General features: G+C 39.4%; 2 protein-coding genes across 9 annotated transcripts in view; one reads left to right on the plus strand and one right to left on the minus strand.

Moving 5' to 3' along the window:
* Positions 1-970, minus strand: part of LOC140735898 (engulfment and cell motility protein 2) — a 200,809-nt gene extending 199,839 nt beyond the window's left edge. For 4 of the 5 annotated variants that reach the window (XM_073061487.1, XM_073061485.1, XM_073061486.1 and 1 more), the window contains exon 1: positions 871-970. The gene's annotated coding sequence lies outside the window, so the exon portion shown is untranslated. Of the gene's footprint in view, positions 1-863 lie in introns of all 5 variants that reach the window. The other variant, XM_073061482.1, reaches the window with a different exon arrangement.
* A 12,779-nt stretch (positions 971-13,749) lies between these two features.
* Positions 13,750-21,269, plus strand: part of slc35c2 (solute carrier family 35 member C2) — a 69,908-nt gene continuing 62,388 nt past the window's right edge. For all 4 annotated transcript variants that reach the window (XM_073061489.1, XM_073061492.1, XM_073061491.1 and 1 more), the window contains exons 1-2: positions 13,750-13,990; positions 18,202-18,352. In XM_073061489.1, the coding sequence (XP_072917590.1) occupies positions 13,871-13,990; positions 18,202-18,352 (271 nt within the window). In that variant the 5' untranslated portion in view covers positions 13,750-13,870. The remainder of the gene's footprint in view (positions 13,991-18,201; positions 18,353-21,269) is intronic.

The raw sequence follows: 21,269 nt of genomic DNA on the forward strand, positions 1-21,269 counted from the left end.
CCACTTTTTTTAAAATCACAGAAATCACTCTACATCTTTAAGGAAAGCTGGACTGCCAATGAAAGAGAATGACTGCATCACACAGTCAAAACCATCCTGCAGACCGTTGGCACAGAATAGACTGTCATATAACAACAGAGCAAAACCTTCTGGTAGAATAATATAAACATCCAAGGACTTCCTGCACCTTTAACTCATAATTTGAATAATAATAGAAACTCACCCTCTTTCACGGATATGCTACATTTAGATTTCAACATCTACCAATAAAGTTCAATTACAAAAGTTGTACTTGCAAATAGATCTTTTGAAAAGGCTTGTACACACACAACTGAGCAAATGAAAGTATATTTAAATCTGTTGCACTAAATGCTGATGATGTGATTTTTCCCGCATTATCTTCTCCATATGGTTGTGAAACAGCTCCTGATTCCCCTTTGTAGGTGTGAATAATTTTCCTGTCTCCATTGTGACGATACTTACAGGCACACACATTGTTTTCATCTAATTACATAAATAATAATTCATCTGAATAATAATTATGCATTCCCTTTGTGTTAATATCTCCATTCCAAGACCACCCTGCTCATTCTCCCTAGGACCACCTTAGTATTTTTGCTATTTAAAAACTTTCTTCGATAAAGCAGCGAACGCTATCAGGACGTATTTTATCTGTTTGAAGTTTTTGTAAAATAAGAGTTCCTTTTAAATCAATTAATTGAACCACTTTGCAACCCTGCTATGCTGATGGAGTGTTACTTTAATGAGCCAGTTACAATGCGGCGCATCAGATACATATGGAATGGATGGGGTTGGTAGAGATGTACTCCTAATACCCAAAGGCAAGCGTCAACCCCTCTTACATTTTACCTGAGCTCCAGCAGCAGTCTCCTTCAACAATTCCAACGTCTCCCTTCCAGCACTGCCTCCGCTTCACTGTTCGATACAGTACACCGAGAGCTGGTCTCCGAGGGAAAGGCGGGACATGCTAAGAACTAACCTTTCCCATTGGTGCAACCGGCCAAATGGTGCTTTGCCAATAACACAAAATAGACCAAACCTGGAAGCCTATTGGCTCAACTATGCATCAATCATTTCCCAGTTGCAAGTCGTGCTTGGCGACGTTTAATGTAAACACTAATTAAAGCGAATCCGAGCGTTCCGGAAGTTATTATATAGTCATTAGATATTTCTGCATATTCTGATTGGATTATTCATTATTAAACATCTTATAGCGATCTGGTGACTTTAACAACAAATATTATTTGCAAATCCAAACTGTGTTTAAACAGTGCACAGCACTAAATGCTGCTATTAGAAAGGCCGCGAAATATATTTTCCTTTATGTCCTCAGCACATTCTGAAATGTTTCCTGACCAACGATTTACTTTTGAATTTCAGATAACGTTTTATGCGTACTTAAGATTCCTTCTGACGGTCACATGGGATGTTTGAATCATGAATTATTGCAAAGACATTTCTCCAAATAGTTCAAGAATCTAAATACTGGAAGAACTCCACTAGTCAAAAGAAAAGAGAATCCAGTTATTCTTTCATGTCGAAGATGACATCAAAAGAGCACCATGAGAAGGAAGTCCAAACAGTACCATGGAATTTTGCAGGAAGAAATGATTGGCAGATGGTTAGACCAATGGATTTCTAAGAGTTACAAACTAATTTAATTATTTCAGCATTAAGATTACACCTTCAGCATTCCTCCATCCATTGATTACTGCCAGTAAGTGATATCTTGAATTATACCCACAAGCCCTGGGGGACAATGGAGAAAGACAACCTGATGGATACAAATGGTATTAACTGAGAAAAGGGATTATAGTTTTCAAACCTATCTATGTTTTCAGATTATCTTGATATATGCTCTTGTAGAGTTTACAGGGAGAGCTGAACTTCTTAGGAGAATAAAGTCACGTTTGCTTGTTGCAATTGCGCAGAAAGAGATAAAAAAATTCTGTGGAATTATTTGATGGATATTTCCCATTCTCCCACACTCAAGAAAAAAGTTATTATTTCTGTGCTTTTCTACACGATCTCACAATTTCTTCATTGTACCCCACCTTTTTGGGTTACCTATTCACTTAGCCTGTCAAAATCCTCTTTCCATCAAAACCACTACTCATATTCCAATTCAGTTTCATATCAACAACCACCAGACTCTTGAACCAGGGGGAACAACTTCACTCAATTTCACTAGCCCCATCACTGAACAGTTCCCACAACCTATGGACTCACTTTCAAAGACTCTTCATCTCATGTTCTCGATATTTATTGTTTATTTATTTACAATGTTTTCATTTTGTATTTGCAGTTTGTTGCGTTTTGCACATTGATTGTCTTGTTGGCATGGTCTTTCATTGATTTTATTGTGATTCTTATATTTACTGTGAATGCTGCAAGAAAATGAATCTCAGGATTGTAAATGGTGACATATACATTATGTACTTTGGTAATAAGTTTACTTTGAACTTTGAACTGGGAGTTTAAAAAAAAGAACTCTATCAGATCAACCTAATGGATGTGAATAGATTGGACTCAAATACCAGTCTGGATTGCTCCACTAGTCACAGCAGGCCAACTTGCAAAGGACACATTTATTCCTACAATATGTTATCTATCAACCAAATCTCAGCCCACATTAGTTAATACCCTTAATTCCATCTGTTCTAGCTTTGTTTAGCTATCTCCTCTATGGAACCTACTGAAAGCCTTTCCAAAATCCTCTTCAAAGGAAAATCCAGTTGCTCCTCATAACTGAAAGGCTTCATTCTAGGCAACGTCCAAGTAGACACAAAAGGTGTAGATACTGGAATCTGGAGCAAAAAAAAATGCAGGGGAAAAACCTTGCATCAGGTATACAAGAGACTGTAGCCTGATGCAGCATTCCAAACTGAAATGTCGACCATCCCTTTGCCTCCACACATGCTGCTTGACCCACTGAACATCCAGTGAATCCCCCATGCAATTGAATCCTTCTGAGAGTGTGCCAATGAGAACTTTATATAGTACCACAGTTGTGTACTAACCAAACTGCTTTATATTCTATGCCTCAAATAATAAAGGCAACTATCCCACTTGCTATCTTCACCACTTAATCTACCTGTGCTGCTATCTACTTTCCCTGCCATTCTGACCACATCCTTCATCTATTCCATCCAGTATCCTTTCATTTCCATTCCTCTACCCTTACCCTCATCCAAGCCTCTTTCAATCCCTTCAGTCCGTCAGGATCCTCTGTTCTTCAATACTCATTAACGACATACAATTCATTGTTTGTCCTACCCTCATTAGTCCTCCCAATATGCATCATGTGCATTTATCTGAAGTAAATTCCATCTATCATTACAGTGCCTATTTTACCATCTGATCAATTTCACCCTGAAAACTACAACTATTCTCCACCATATCAACAACCTATTTTCTTATCACAAAATTAGGATGTCAGTGCCAATCACTGCAGTATCACATTGGTTCCAATTACAAAAACAACCCTGCATCATCAACTTTTGCCTCCAATAATCATCAATTTTGGATCCAATCTTTCAACTTGCATTGGATCGCATGATCTCAAACATTTCAGTATTAGAATCTGCATCAGGTTTATTATCACTGACATGTGCCAGGAAATTTGCTGTTTTGTGGCAGCAGTACAGTGTAATACATGAAACATACTATAAAATATAATAAGAAATATTTATTAAAAATAAATAAGTAGTGCAAAAAGAGAACAAAATTAGTAAGGGAGTATTCATGATTTTCATATGGACCCATTTTGGACCAGTCTCCTATGTGGGACCTTAGTGAACATAGCCACTGGAGAAAAGTGTGCTACACTACAAGAACAGAACCTGTATATATCTTCTGCATGAGGTGTGTTTAGCATGCAGAATTTAACCTTGACTTTGATTGAAAGCAGATATTTGAAATTTCTCATCAACAAACATCTCCATCTAGTGGATCATGTTGGAAGTATTCAAATCTCACCAGTCATAAAATAAAAATTTCACAACCTCCCAACATTCTAAAACACTTTTTAAAGCCCTTGAAGTAGTACTGATTTAATGAGGAAATACACTGACCAATTTTAATTTAATGAGGAATTGCATCCAAATATTCTGTTTTAATGATGTTCTCTGAGGGAGCTTGAACAAACTAAAAGACAAGATGAAGAAGGTAAAACTCCTCCACTATTCTTCAAAGTGGTGATGATGATGTGATGATGGTTGTCCATCAAGTCCGATGACAAGGGAAAACCTGTGCAGGAGAGTATTTTTTAAGTGGAAAAGCCATTGCAATGGTGCAGTTTCACTCTTAACTTCAAAAGTCAGGGTCCAGTGATACGATCAAGCATCACAACTGAGGTCTTCCTTGGTTGCAGTGGATAACAATGACTTCTTATGTGCTTCATCATGACCTTTGCTCTCCATGGTGCGGGGCAGAGCTGCCTTCCTGGCCATTGGATCCCAAGAAGAAGAATGATTGTTTCCATGAACAGGAAGGTCAATAATAGCTAATTCTAACAGTATAAGATTAAATAAATCAGGTGATATCTCACATTCTTGTTCACATTAATTGTTGGTTTGAACAATTATTTGGGTTTACACAAGAGATTCTGCAGATGCTGGAAATCCAGAGGGGCACACACAAGGTGCTGGAGGAACTCAGCAGGTCAGACGGCATCTATGAAGAGGAATAAAGAATTGATACATCAGGCTGAAACCCTTCATCAATCCTGATGGAGGGTCTCAGCCTGAAAGGTTGACTCTTTATTCCTTTCTGTAGATGCTGCCTGACCTGCTGAGTTTTTCCAACATTTTTTGTATGTTACTATTATTTTGGTTTGCTATCCACTTCAATACCACTTTAGGACTTGCTTTAGATGCTTTCTGTCAACTTCTGAGAAATTCTCTATGCCGAATTTCTTCTCCTCATCCAATACTAAAAAGCTTGTAATATTATGAAACTAAGCAGTCTTTAAAAGGAATAAACTTATCTCACTTTATAGATTTGCTTATTGTTTATCAGGAAGTATAATTTACAGTGAGTTGATTTTATTGTAGTTGAAAGTAAGTTGTTGGAAATAATTATGGTTTAGTTACACACTGAAGTAATTGGTGATTTCCAGCAACTTCTGGTGCCATTGCAACCTTCTTTTGAGATTCTGGTACAGTGATCCAAGACAATAACATTTGGCTCATAAACCACATCCATTTCTTAACCATAAGAGATTCTGCAGATGCTGGAAATCCAGAGCAAGTTTCATAACATTGTTTTCTCATTATAGGAAGGATTGTCAATTGTTTGAGATGGCTCTCTGTGAACCTCCAAGAATTGAAGGTTATAATCAATCCTGTTGAATGATTGGTAATCTATGACCACTTTTATCACCTTGCACTACAATGGACATATTTAAGTTATGTGTTTTCATGTGAATGCTCCTTATCTGATACAATATTATGTTGCTGCAGGTAGGATTTTCATTCTCCCTACACATACCTGTATCTATGCACATGACAATAAACTTGACTTTGGACTTCAAATGAAACTATAATTCTGTTTTCTCTCTACAAGGCAGCCTGATTTTCTCACTAATGCTGATGTCTCACAGCAGCAGGTCCAATTCTGACTTTGCGTATTTTCTCTCCATTGCCATGTGGATTCTCAATGGGTGCTACTGTTTATATTCCCACATCCCTAAGAGACACCATGTTAATTTATAACTGTAAAATACCCAAAGCATAAATGATACACCAGTCAGGGAGTAGATGATGAGCATGTAAGAGAGAATTAGGTTGCAGAGAAATCATTGGAGAAATGGGATTGTTCTGCCAACTGCCATAGACTCAATGAGCCAAATGGCCTTCTATGTCACTCTGAAATAAAATAGCTTTATTATTAGAATTGTTATTTCAGATTTCAAGTATTCATATTATCTTTATGCTGGAAAATAAATTATGTCAATAATAATTTTATTTTTTCTTTATTTGCACATATCCTTTCTATACTTCCAGCTTCTTGACAATCTACAAATAATATTGTTCCACTTGTCCCTCCAGCTGCCATGGCTCTGAGTTAATGGAATTTCTTTTTTATAATGCTCCTTTCCCTAATATGATTTTTATGCAGTTTTGCTGTACTGTTTGTATTACAATATTAAGGATATAGTTTCAATGCAATCAAAGAGATACATTTAAACCTGTGTCTGAATGTTGTCTAGGTGGTGTGTGTGGGCATGGACTGTTTTGTTTGCTGAGATGTTACAAATGGAATTGATCATTGCCTCGTTTGATCTCAGTCTATACTGAAAAATTGTCTATATCAGTGTCACAGCTTATAAGTTAGATGGCAATCTTCTTGCAACCAGATAAATTTTGAAAAGATTGTTAATTATCTCTCTCAGCTAATTGAGCCAAGGGCTTTTGTGAAGACAAGAAAGGCCATTCCATGTGGTTGGTCCAGCTTTCTGCAGTATTTATAGGACCTACTGCATGGTGAAAGATCATATCCCCTGTATTCCTCAGTGGTTAGTATTCACACTGTAACTGTGGATCTTCAGCAGGCATTTGAGCAAGTCAATAAAAACAGAAAATGCTGGAAATACTCAGGAGGTCAGGCAGCATCTGTGGAAAAGAAACAATTAAAGCCTTCACAAAAAAAAATGGGGAAAAGAGAAAACAGATCAGTTTTAGGTCACAAAAAAGTAGTTAGGGATAGGAATAACACGTGAGACCAGATGAAATATTATAGCATTTAAATTCAGATTACTTTTCTTTACTTGTGTCATGTGTTGTTAATGATAAGGCTGTGGGTTCTGCTCAGCAGGCAAGACAAGAAAGAAAAAAAATACTGAGTCAAAATGGCCAGTTCTGATATGGAAAGGAAAAGCAAGTTACCTGAAATTTAAGAATTTGATATTAAGTCCAGACAAGAGCAACATGCCATAGATGTTTCTCAAACTTGCCCTTTAGTAACACTGCAATAAGCAGAAGACAGAAAGATAAAAGCAGGAGTCAGATTTTGAATTAAATGGAAGCCAACACGAAGCACAAGGTCACTCCTGCAGATGGAGTTGCAGATGCTTTGCAAAGCAATTGTCCAATCTGCATTTGGTTTCTCCAAAATAGAGGCAACCGCATTATTAAAATCAAATACAGTACACTAGATTGGAAGAACTGCATATAAATCATTGCTTCACCTGTTAAGTCTATCGGGGTCCCTGATTGGTAGGAAGAGGAAAGGTGAAAGTACAGCTGTTATACTTCATGTAGTTCCATGGGAATGTGTCATACAATGGAGAATCATAAAAGAGATCAAGGAATCATAAAGGGAGTGAAGCTGATGAAAACTTAAGGCAAATAGGGAATATGTTACAGGAGTTGGTTAAAATTACAAAGAATGATCTACAGAATAGGGAAGCAGGTGGGTGGAAGATGAGGGTGTGGGAAGTCGTTGCTGTACCTACTACGAGAAAGTCAGAAAACAGGTGTTGGAAATAAAAGAGATGGTGTCAAGAGCTGTGTCCACTATAGTAGAAGAGAACCCACAATTCAAGAAGGAAATATGAGATGCGCATGTGTGGAGTGTCTCATTAAGGGAACAAATGCAAAGGAAATGGAGGATTTGGGAGAATGGAACTGAGTCCTTATGGGAGGCAGGATAGGAGGCAGTCCAATCAGAATAACTGAGGGTATCTGTGAGCTTGTAGTGCATGTTAGCAGCTAGCCTATGTTGAGGTGGTGATGGAGAGATGAAACAAAAATAAAATGCTGGGAATACTCTGTAGGTGAAGCAGCACTGGCAAAAAAGAGTAACAGTTAACATTTGAAATCAAAGACCCTTCATCAGGGAGGACCCAGACATTCCCATGTGAAGGTGACATACAGTAAGGGTGGAAATTGCATCAAAATTGATGAAAATTTTGAGTTCTATATTAATTAACTCAGGAAGGAGGACAAATAAAAAAAGAAAGAGTTGGAGGAGTGGGCTGAAATGAGAGAAAGATTTTTCCACATTCCACAAAAAGACAGGCTTATCTTGGGCCAATCCAAGCTGAGGAGGATGCTTCAGTATTCAGATATGCTGGCTTTCTCCAATTTGGTATAATTCACAGTAGGTTCACCTTTTCCCAAAGGAGCACTCTTTGCACTCACCATTGTTCTTTTAAGAAGGTTCTTTTTCTTGGACCTCTAACCTACAGACACCCATTTTTTTAGAATCTTTTTATTAATACATAATCTTCAACAACTATAAAATAATACAAAACTTCAACAAATTAATATATATACGATAGAGCTGAAGAAAAAAACTAATTGAAATATATAAAAATGAAAAAAATTTATATATAGAGAAAAAGAAAAAAAACCCATCTAACTAAGAAAAAAAAAACCCCATTAATTACAAAAAAAAACCCCATTAGGAATCAACCCCCGGAAGCAATACGTTTAACTATCATCTAGATATATAGAAAAAAGTCATCAACCGCCAATTCACATTTTTTTTAAAAAGGTAATAAAATTGGAAGGAAACCATATAGAATAATTCAAATTAAATGGTATAATTCGGCAAAAGAACCCCATCTTCTCTCAAAATCAAATCGAGTTTCAAAAGTTCTACTTCTAATTTTTTCCAAGCTGAGACATAACATTACTTGAGAAAACCATTCAATTAATGTAGGGGAAGAGATATCTTTCCATTTTAATAAAATAGCCCTTCTTGCCAACACTGTAACAAATGCAACTACATGTTGATCTGAAGATGAAATACCCTGAATATGATGCGGAACTATTCCAAATAGAACAGTTAGTCCATTAGGTTGTAAATTAATTTTCAAAGCTTTAGAGATTGTAGAAAATAAAGATTTCCAAAACAATTTTAATGAAGAACATGACCAGAACATATGTGACAAAGTAGCTACTTCAGTTTTACATCTATCACAGTAATCTACACTAGGAAATATTTTAGATAGTCTTTCCTTTGTTAAATAATAACGATGGACGATTTTAAATTGAATTAAACAATGACTGGCACATATAAAAGAAGAATTTACATTTTTCAAAATTTGAACCCAATCTTCATTCACAAAGATCATATTAAGTTCTTTCTCCCAATCTTGTTTAATCTTTAGTGATAGGTTCTCTTTTTGTAACAAGAGTAAATCATAAATTCTGCTAATGGAACCTTTCACTAAGGGATTCAATTTCAAAATGGTATCCAACAAATCAGATTCTTGTAAATATGGAAACTTAGGTAAATATTGTTGTAAAAAATGTCTAACCTGAAAATATTGCAAAAAATGTGTATGAGCGAGAGAGTATTTATTAATTAACTCTTCAAAAGTCATCAATCAACCATTACAAAATAAATCTGTAAAAAAATAGATCCCTTTATTTTTCCATAGGAGAAAAATGGGGTCGGTTATTGAAGGTTTAAATGAAAAGTTTTGATATAAAAAACTAGACAACTTAAATTGTTTAAAATTTAAAAAATCAGACACCCATTGATCTTTTCTCCCCTCTGCTCCATTTAGACTTACTTCTGGTTGCAGTCCAAGTACATTCAGTATTTATAATTTATTGGTGATTATATCTCCCATAACTCTTGGTGTCTGCTGCAAAACAATAAATTTCAGCACATCTATCAGTAACAATAAAACTGATTCTGATGGTATAGTTAAAGAAATCTGCACATTTGAGTTCTTCTTCTAGTAATGTTTAATGGTAGCTGGCAGACTAACGTAAGATGCATTACTGCCATCTACAGAGAATCATTTGAGTACATCAAATACTTTTCTTCCAGGAAGTCTTCCTCCACCATTCCTTTCACATTTGTAACACTACAACCCCAGTAGTACAACAAGCATTAAATTAACCATCAGCTGACAAACATCCAGCATTCCATTGAAGGATTTTTTAAAAAGGTCCATTGTAAAAAAAGAAAAATAAGAGAAAAAATGAAATAAAAACATTAACAACCCTTCTTAGATGTTTGAATATTATTTACCCTTCCCCATAAAGCACCATTAATAACTTGAGTTGTTTTTTACCTCTCAATGTTTTTCTGCAGCTCTCAATATAATTTTAATTTTTTTCTGTCCTACTTTTAGCTTGTGCTGTACATTTCACCACATCTGCCATGAAAATAACAAATTTTAGTCCAACAATCAACAAATCCTTTGTTATCAAATCATGCACTTTATACACTTACTGTAATTTATCTGTATTCTAGATATTAATAGGTTCCATTGACACTGTCTTCTGTACTTTCTGAAGAGCCTCTGCAAATAATATGCCCATTTTTACCCAAACACACTGCACTTCCACAGCTTTCTTATATACAGGACACCTGCATAAGCAGAGCTATGTTCCCCTCCACAATTGCTGCATTTGGCCTAATGTCTTTTCCATAACCACCACAATCATGTTCTCCACCACATCTACCACACCACTTTTTACTCCTACACACAGCTGCTAAATGACCAAACTTCTGATACTGGAAAGTATCCCAAAGCGGGCGGCACACAAACTCAAGCCAAACTTATCTCTATTCAGCAACATTTTTCCATCAAATTCAATCAACACCAATAAGCTATCTCTTCTTAATCCACCACAAAACGTTTGGCATCTACAACTTTCCCCTAAGTTATTTTCAGCTTGGTCCATGGATACATTTAAAGGTATTTAAACAGTGATTACTCCTGTTGTGTATTTAATATTTCAGTAATATTTGAGTAATATTGTCAATACATCGTTTGATTAAGCTTTCTTTGTTGTTTACATAATTCATTGCATGTTATATGTAAAAGTATGTAAAAAAAGTACACATCATCATGCCACCACAGAATACATGCATGCCTTGCTTAAAGAAAAAAAAAATGAAGTTAGACTGACATTTCAGACTCCTGTCTTTTCCTTTATATTAAGTTTTATGTTTTGGAGTTACAAAAATTACTGTGTTGACAAGGTATTTTTAAAATGAACCTGAGACAATTTCCTATCAGTTGAAGAGCAACAAAACATTGTGAGTTTTAAAAAGTGCATCGACAAAAGGTTAAGTTAAAAAGGCACAGCATGTTTTCTTTGAAAATGGGCCAGTTAAAAAAAAGGCAGAAAATGGACAAATTCAGGCGTTCATAAACAGTATCAGGTGATAATAATCATAAAAAAAGAGCAGAAATATCTGGCTACATTGGACAGATTGACATGTTTGATTACAAAACAGATAACTGGATATTGTATATGGAACAGATTGAACATTATTATAAAACAAATTAAATAGCCAATGAGAAACAAGTACCAATTTTGCTAAGTGCATTGGGTTTAAAGGCACACAGTTTGCTTAAAAGCTTGACAGCTCCAACCAAACCAGCTGAAATGAGCTTTGCTGATATCATGACAGTAATGTAAGAATATTTAGAACCGAAACCATTATTGATTGCAGAATGCTTTAGGTTTCATAAGTGGATTCAAAAGGAAGCATATGTAGCTGGAATAAAGTTGACTGAGCTTTGTCAGTTCAGTGATTGGCCTAATGATGCATTAAGATTGTTTAGTTTGTAGAATCTTACAAGAAGACATTCAAAAATGGCTCCTAAAGGAAGAACAACTTACATTTAAAACAGCAGTTGGAATTGCTAACAATAGAAACAGCAGAGACGGAATTCAGGCAGTCAGGAATGAAAGTGACCGTGAACAAAATTGCAACATCTAAAAAGAAAATGACCTGGCCGAACTAATTATGTTGCTGTTGTGGGAGGGGCTCACATACACCAGACCAAAGCAGGTTTAAAGGTGAAACTTGCAGAAAACATAACTAAGTAGAACACATACAAAGAACATGTCAGGCAGACAAAAATAAATGGACTGCACAGGGAAGAGAAAAAGATAAAATGTGAAGCTGCAGTTTCAAAAAGAGCACTAATCTGCATGCTGTTGACAAAAAGTCTGATAATGATGAGAGTGATACAGCTCTACATTATCATGGTCGCGACTGAACAGTGGCAGGCATCCAAGTTTTGGCGCACCAGTGCCCCGCAGTGTGGTTAGCTGCATTGAAGACTCATATCTACCGTGAAGAAGTGCTTTGAGAGGTTAGTTATGGCTAGAATAAACTCCTAAGCAAGGATTTGGACCTCTTGCAATTTGCCTATTGCCACAATAGGTCTACAACGCATGTGATCTCATTGACTCTTCATGCAGCCTTGGATCACCTGAACAATACTAATACTTACGTCAGGCTGCTGTTTATTGACTACAGTTCAATGTTTAACACAATCATTCCTACAGTTCTGATCAAAAAGCTCCAAAACCTGGGCCTCTGTTCCTCCCTCTACAACTGGATCCGTGACTTTCTCACCAGAAGACCAGTCTGTGACGATCAATAGTAACATCTCCACCTCATTGTTAATGAACACTGATGCACTTCAAGGATGTGTGCTTAGTCCACTGCTCTACTCTCTTTACACCTACAACTGTAAGTCTATGTGCAACTTAAATGTCATCTATAAAGTTGCTGACAACACTACTATTGTTGGCAGATTTTTGATGGTGACGAGAAGGCATACAAGAGTGAGACAGATCAGCTGGTTGAATGATGTCGCAGCAACAATCTTCCATTCAACCTCAGTAAGACTAAAGAATTGAATATGGATCTCAGAAAGGGTAAGATGAGAGAACACATACCAGTCCTTATTGAGGGATCAGAAGTGGAAAGGGTGAGCAATTTCAAGTTCCTGGGTGTTAATATCTCTGAGGATCTATCCTGGCCCCAATATATCAAGGTAGTTGCAGAGAAGATACAACAGTGGCTATACTTCATTGGGAGTTTGAGGAGACTTGATATGTCACCAAAGATGCTCACAAATTTCTACAATGTACAGTGGAGAGCATTCTAACTGGCTGTATCACTGTCTGGTAAGGGTGGGGGGCACTGCATAAGATCAAAGTAGGCTGCAGAAAGTTGTAATCTCAGTCAGCTCCATCATGGGCACTAGCCCCCAGCATTCAGAACATCTTCAAGGAGAGCTGTTGTAAAAAGGCAGCATCCATCATTAAGGACCCCATCACCCAGGCCATGCCCTCTTCTCATTGCTACCATCAGGGAAAAGGTACAGGAGCCTGAAGACACACGCTCAATATTTCTGGAAGAGCTTCTTCCCTTCTGCCACCAGGTTTCTGAATAGACATTGAACCCATTAACACTACCTCACTACTTTTTTTTCCAATTTTTGCACTAATTATTTAACTTTTTAATACAAATGCTTACTACAATTTACAGTTTTTGTTATTATGTATTGCAATATACTGCTGTCGAGTAACAGCCAATTTCACGAAATACGCCAGTGATAGTCAACCTGACGCTGATTCTGATTCCTCAATTCGCCAGTTATTTATCCGTGTCCCAGAAACTTGCACTCTCTTTCCTCCAGCCACCCGGACACGAACGCTTAGACCGAGCACTTCCAAATCTTGGCTTTCCGCTCCGGGCGCCGGCTCTGACACACAGTGCGCATTGCCAGACGTCCTCGACCTTACCAACATGGTGGACGGTGGGCCCGTCGGTTGACTTAACAAGGTGAGATTTCTCAAAAATATATTTTTTATAACTCTACGGAAAAAAAACATGTGCGGAGGGAGAATTGTATAGCTATTTCCCCTCGAAGCGGTTAATTTTAAGGGCAAGTGCACCCTCCCATGGTGCTGTGCGCGGGCGGCCGGCCACGTTACACGGCGTCGCTTGCGTCTGTCCTCACCAGCTGGGTGATGGAGGTGTTCGGGCAGTTGTTTACTGCGATATCCCCAGCAGCTTCCAGAATAGGCTTATAACGAGTAGCAGCAGCAGCAGCAGCAGCCACAAGATCATGAGTAATTTTTGTTTGTGCCTGTCCTTCCTGAGGAAAGCCTTGCTGACTGTTTTCCTGGTACTTTTTTATTACTGTTTCTCCATTGGTATTACCTTCTACAACAAGTGGGTGATGAGGGTAAGTTAATGTAGTTGCCCATCGTAACTTGTACAATGTTTGCACCGTGATGTGGCCGCTCTAGAGTTCAGAATGTCTTGCATTTTGCATCGGAGGCTTATGTTTTAAACAGAGTTTTGCATTTACGCACACCCTCCGACACCCCGGTGGTTCATAACCAATGCAGTCAACTGCTGTGACATTGTAATGTAGCAGCTGCTTTGTAGTAAGGTTCAGCAAAGATGAGTGTAAAGGGTTTTCAACAGGGCAAATATTGACCACTCGGGGGGCACTTTTATCCTTCAGATAGCGCCAAAGAATATTAGCGCACCAAATGAGATAGGGGCCCCTGATTTCAATTCAAAGGTAACACTTGTGATGCAGTACCAAAGCACTTGCATAAATTGTGTCTGAAGTTTCTAAAATGACTATTTTAGAAAACTCATTGAATCTGCCAAAAGGAAGCAGACAAGTCTTCTGTTGTGTTACTTTGAAGGATGAGGTCGGTTCAGATCTTATCAATGCGATTGACAAGATATCTTTTGACTTTGTTGTCAGTGAATGAGTTGGTGGAAGGCAGGATTTATGGCGGAGGCCACAGCAATCAGCTGTGCAGCCAAACATTTAATCAGAAAATAGATCGGATAAGACAGCTTATTAAAATTTACTGCAGAAATAACATGTTTTTCAAATAAAATTAGGATAACCAGAAAAAAAATACATTTGAAGTTTAGAAGCCAGAGTTTTTGATTGCAACTAGGTCTGTTGATCTTGAAGGGCAGTGGACCCTGTTGGCATGTAAATTTATTTTTGTTTCCTTTTTAAAGTATGATAATTCTCTATTGTCAGAACAAATGATCAGAGCTAAGGGCACTCTGAATTGGAAAGATTTGGCATTGTGTATGGATCTTTTGTTTTGCCTATTTGGAACTCTACTGCTATTGTGTGTACGTGTGAAATTAGCATAGGATTGCAACATTATTGTTGCCTTTGAACTGTTGATGATTTGGAAAAGTTGCTGATGTAAATAGTTTTGTTTATTCATTGAGATGCAGTGTGGACCCTTCAAGCTAGTGGTCGCCAACCCATCAATCGCGATTGACTGGTCGATCTTTGAGACTTTCCCCAGTAGATCCCGAAAAAAATACACAAATACTGTTGAGAGATTGTTTCCAGGTTGAGGGGTTTTAGTTCCGTTCTTTCTGCCCAGTGCACATGTGTGTAGCCCCCCCCACCGCACTACACCGTGAACTTCAGTGGTCCCTAACCACCGGGCCGCGAGGAAACGATATGAGTCAGCTACACCTTTTCTCATTCCCTGTCGCACTGACTGTTGAACTTGAACCCACGCGAGGTCATCAGTCGCCTAAACACAGTGATATCCTCGCGCCTGGGATCACTGGTTGGCCTCGCCGATGCGAGAAGTGCTGTTGCTACTGGCCTGGAGCACGGACAAATGGGTGCCGCCTCTAAACCTGTTTAGCACACCGAATGTTCGTGGGGAACCCAATGCTAAAATATTCACAGGTGACCTAATTCGGGCTCAGCGTTTCGTAAGTATCAGAGCAGCTACCGTGCTGCGATCTACTGAAACAAACTATTGTCAGCCGATAGATCTTACAAGGGGGGCGGGCACCCTGTCACACTCCTCACTCGGTCGGTCGCTCTCTCCGGACTGCGACCACCGTGGCCCCAGCATGGGGACCTCCGGCCCTGACTTTGTCCTCTCACCCCACCCATGACCGGCCACACTGGCCAAGGCGGCAGGCAGGAGGCTGAAGTTCGGGCCTGGAGTCTGTCTAATGTGACCATGAAGCCCTCAAAACTGCTTTGGCACCTTGAGTCCAAGCACCCTGCACTTAAAAACAAGCCCATTGAGTTTTGTGAGCGGAAAAAAGTAAGCAAGCGGGACAGAAGCTAAGTGCTGAGAGCCGTGAAAACTAAATTGCGGAATAGACTGGACATAAGGAACCTGCTTCAAGTATCGCTGTATTCCCGTCGTGTTTAACAACCCCCCCCCCCCCCCCGCCCCGGTCAGCCAGTCCACAAGAATATTGTCAATATTAAACCAGTCCACTTTTCAAAAAAGGGTGGGTATCCCTGGTGTTTATACATTATTTCTACATCTGGGTTGCAGGGTTTTACTTCTGGTCTTTTCTGCCCTAGTGCACATGCGTGTAACTAATTGATCTGGGGTTGATCTTGCCTTTCACTAAGGCCAAGGTAGGGGATCTTGGGCTTAAAAAGGTTGGTGACCACTACTTCAGGCCAATGTTCATTCTAACTTGTAATGACCAGTGTGTGCAAAAATCTTGTGCTGTGCAATTTTTTGCCCAGTTTAGTTTGTTCGATTTTCATCAGCAACGATCTTTGCAAAATCAGTGATTTTTTTTTCTGCTGTTTTGTGATCAGAAGACACTTTGTCACCACAAATCTTAAAAAATTTAATACTTTGCCTTTTCTTAAATTTCTGCAACCAACCTGCTGAATTTTTCAGCTTCAATTTTCAGTTAGTCATGATGTCTTTGCTTGTTGCATGATCAACTGTTAAGTGGCATATGTTCACTCCAACCTGATGAATTCCCTCCTTCAATACATAATTAAGATCTTCATTTTTCACTTTATACAGTGCCTTTCTATTTTTCATTAACCTCTGCTTGTTACATATGTGATGAGGTTACCTCCCAGAACCGTTTGTGGTGCGCAGAGACCTGTGCCTTACCTCAGAACCTTCCCAGTGCCTTGTGGATTTTTCCATTTGTGATGACATGTCAGCGTTCAAAATAAAATTTCAGATTTCGGATGTTTTTTGGGTTTTGGAATTTCGGATAAAGGAGTGCTGAACCTGCAATACTCAAGGACTGCTTTCATACAATGCTTTCAACGATTGCATCCTGCAAATCTTTGTTTTCTTTGTAATATTCAAGATGATTGTTGATGCTTTTAAATTACTCATCGTTCCTAACTTGTTGAGGTAGTAAAATCATTTTATTTTCACTTCTGGCTGTTTCTGATAACTCCAAGCCCTAATGCTTGAAACCCTAATGACCAGAACAGTTCTAAATTGCCTTACTGCTTATTTCTCGTCAACTGTTGGTTGTCAGTAATGTCCAACAATGACAAGAAACCTGTGTGGGACGATTTTTTTTTAAAGTGGAAAAGCTGTTGTGCTGGGATGGTTACATTCTCTTGACCTCAGAAGTCTGGGTCCAGTGGTACAAACAAGCATCGCAGCTGGAGTTTTCGTTGGTTGCAGTGGAGGGCCGTGGCTTCTGTGACTTGTCATGCCCTTCTCTTCCCATGCAACGTTGCAGAGCCGCCTTCCTGGCCATTGGAGTTCACTGTAGATCTCATTGGCCCAGTCAGACAGGCTGTCCCTATCTCACCAGGGTATAAGGTTGCTGGCTACCCTCACCTGGTTTAGCTCACCTGTCAAAGCGGTGTCAGGGGGTGTGGCTGCTTTTGCATGCAAACAGCTACTTGGAGCCACAGTTGAGAGCTGAGTGTCTGGTGGGAACTAAAGGTGGGCAAGCTGTCCTAGAATATACACATCAAGCCCCTCCACCCGAGGTGCTACCCTTCCATGGACATCCCATACACATAAACTCCCCATTCTCACCAACTGTCAGACAAAAATCACTTCTTTTTGAACCCGAGCACAGGTGATTAACGCGATTTTAAAATCTGTTCACTGTAAGCACGGTGCAGTGTCTAATGGCCACATAGGTGCACTTGTCTGATGCTGGTTAGAAACTGTTCAGCAACAGACTCCTGCCCCAATGAAGTAGAATAATATCCCAAATAAACAAAGAGAATCTCAAACAACACACACAAAATGCTGGTGGAACACAGCAGGCCAGGCAGCATCTATAAGGAGAAGCACTGTCGACGTTTTGGGCTGAGACCCTTCGTCAGGGAATCTCAGTTATGTTCTTGGTTTTTTTCTTTAAGAGTTGTCCCAAATAAGCGAATGTCCCAATTGGCTGATGGCCCAATTAACCAGAATCCACTGTACTTTAAAATCAAAGGTGAAAGTAAACTTGGCAATTCATCCTGGATTCTGAACTTTTGAGTGCAGATAACATCCCTGATACTTAAGGGGCATAGTCTAATTTTGTAAACTTGATATGCTCCAGCATTGCATTGTTAAACAGCATATCATCCAAAATGCTAGTGTCAGTGCCAGATATTTATACATTTTGACGATTGCTATTTTTTTCCTCATCTTTTAGTGGTTCCATTATCCTCTGTTCATGACGTTAGTTCACCTAGCAATGATCTTTATATTTTCCGCGATAAGCCGAACACTCACTTCGTGGTATACTGGCAAGCCATGCATTTGTCTGTCATGGGAACTATATCTGAAGAGGGTTGCTGCCACAGGTAATTTTTTAATATTCAATATTGCTGTATCTTTGTTTTGTGTTACTTGTACTAATTGCTGCACAGAGATACAAATGAGGATAGAATCCCAGACCATGATCCTTTTTTTTTCCATTTGCAGTTGCTAGTCGTACTCATTCAGTCAGTAGAATATCCCCCCATGGAGCAGGCACCCAAACTGTACAGATTTTTCAGATTGTCACACTATATATGTCTGCAGTTGTACTGATGTACTCCTCCTATGGTAACATTGTCATTGACAATGGTATGTGCACCCTGATTCAAGTTCTTGACCCAAAACATCAACTTAACAGGCTCCACACCGTAGGCCTATTCAAAAAGTCAGAAGGCATGGGATCCAGGGAGGTTTGGCCAGGTGGATTCAGAATTGGCTTGCCTGCAGAAAGCAGAGGGTCATGGTGGAGGGAGTACATTTGGATTGGAAGGTTGTGACTAGTGGTATCCCACAAGGATCGGTTCTGGGACCTCTACTTTTTGTGATTTTTATTAACGACCTGGATGTGGGGGTGGAAGGGTGCTTTGGCAAGTTTGCAGATGACACAAAGGTTGGTGGTGTTGTGGATAGTGTTGAGGATTGTCGAAGATTGCAGAGAGACATTGATAGGATGCAGAAGTGGGCTGAGAAGTGGCAGATGGAGTTCAACCCAGAGAAGTGTGAGGTGGTACACTTTGGAAGGACAAACTCCAAGTCAGAGTACAAAGTAAATGGCAGGATACTTGGAAGTGTGGAGGAGCAGAGGGATCTGGAGGTACATGTCCACAGAACCCTGAAAGTTGCCTCACAGGTAGACAGGGTAGTTAAGAAAGCTTATAGAGTGTTAGCTTTCATAAGTCGAGAGATAGAGTTTAAGAGTTGCAGGGTAATGATGCAGCTCTATAAAACTCTGGTTAGGCCACACTTGGAGTACTGTGTCCAGTTCTGGTCGCCTCACTATAGGAAGGATGTGGAAGCATTGGAAAGGGTACAGAGGAGATTTACCAGGATGCTGCCTGGTTTAGAGAGTATGCATTATGATCAGAGATTAAGGGAGCTAGGGCTTTACTCTCTGGAGAGGAGGAGGATAAGAGGAGACGTGATAGAGGTATACAGGATATTAAGAGGAATAGATAGAGTGGACAGCCAGTGCCTCTTCCCCAGGGCACCACTGCTCAATACAAGAGGACATGGCTTTAAGGTAAGGGGAGGGAAGTTCAAGGGGGATATTAGAGGAAGGTTTTTTACTCAGAGAGTGGTTGGTGTGTGGAATGCACTGCCTGAGTCAGTGGTGGAGGCAGATACACTAGTGGAATTTAAGAGACTACTAGACAAGTATATGGAGGAATTTAAGGTGGAGGGTGATATGGGAGGCAGGATTTAAGGGTTGGCACAGCATTGTGGGCCAAAGGGCCTGTACTGTGCTGTATTGTTCCATGTTAACCTTTTTGCCTCCATAGCTGCTACTTGACCCACTGAGTTCTTCCAGCATCTGTAGGCTCCTTTTGTCTTTCTGGATGTGATTTTGTTGACTCTGGGATAGTGAGTAGTGCATCACGTTACAGTTACTTAAGCCAGCACTACTGATGGATCCTTCTACTGCATTTAAGTGGCTCTTAGGTGATATTAGGTGACAGAACAGAATGAAGCCGCAGGACGTTTCCAAACCTTATGTGACAGTCCCAGCATTCCCACCTATCTCAATAATTATTTCATCTTTGTTACAGTAAAACCCTTGAATACCACTATGCCTCACCAATCTTCACACTGTAATTCTGAAGACTGACAGTACCATGAATTTTAGAGTCATAGAATCATAATGGTACAGCATAGAAGGCCCGACAGCACCATAAGACAATGGAGCAGAACTAGGCCTTTCAGCTCATCGAGTTTGCTCCACCATTCCATCATGGCTGATTTTATTATCCCACTCAGTACCATTCTCCTGCCTTCTCCCAGTAACTTTTGTCCTTACTAATCAAAAACCTGTCAACCTTCGTTTTAAAGATACATAATGATTTGGCTTCCATAGCCATCTGTGGCAAAGAATTCTACAGATTCACCATCAGCTGGCTATAGTAGTTCCTCCAGAGTTGAAAAAGGGTCATTCTTCTATTCTGAGGCTGTATCCTCTGGGTCCAGGACTACCCCACTACTGAAAACATCCTCTTCATTTCAGAAAGTTTCAATGAGCGCCTGTCTCATTCTTCTGAACTCCAGCAAGTACAGGTATAGAGCCATCAAATGCTGCTCATAAGTTATCCCTTTCATTCCTGGGATCATTCTTGTGAATGTTCCCTGGATCATTCTTGTGAATGTTCCCTGGACCATCTCAAATGCCAGCACTACCTTTCTTAGATAAGAAGCCCAAAACTGTTCACCAAATTCCAAATGTGGTCTGACTAATGCCTTGTAACACCTCAGCATTACATCCTTGATTTTATATTGTACTTCCCTCAAAATGAACGCTAACGTTTCATTTGTCTTTCTCATCACCGATTCAACCTGCAAATTAACGTTATAGCAAATCACATACTGGGGCTCCATTGTCCCTTTTTAGTAAATAGTCTATCCTTTAATCCTTCTACTGAAATGCATGACTATACACTTTCCTACACTACTCCATCTGCCAATTATTTGCCCATTCTCCGAATCCATCCAAGTCCTTCAGACTTCCTGCATCCTCAATGCTACCTGCCCTTCCACCTGTCTTTGTATCATCCGCAAACCTGGCCACAAAGTCATCAATTTCGTCATCCATATAACATACAACATGAAAAGAAGCTGTCCCAACACTGATCCCAGCAGAACAACACTAGCCACTGACACTCAACCAGAAAAGGATTTCTTTGTTTCCTGCCAGTCAGTCAATCTTTTATCCATGATCATATTTTTCCTGTAGCAGAATGGGCTCTTGTCTTG

Source organism: Hemitrygon akajei, chromosome 11 (genome assembly GCF_048418815.1).
Source record: "Hemitrygon akajei chromosome 11, sHemAka1.3, whole genome shotgun sequence".
In the NCBI taxonomy this organism is placed as follows: Eukaryota; Metazoa; Chordata; class Chondrichthyes; order Myliobatiformes; family Dasyatidae; genus Hemitrygon; species Hemitrygon akajei.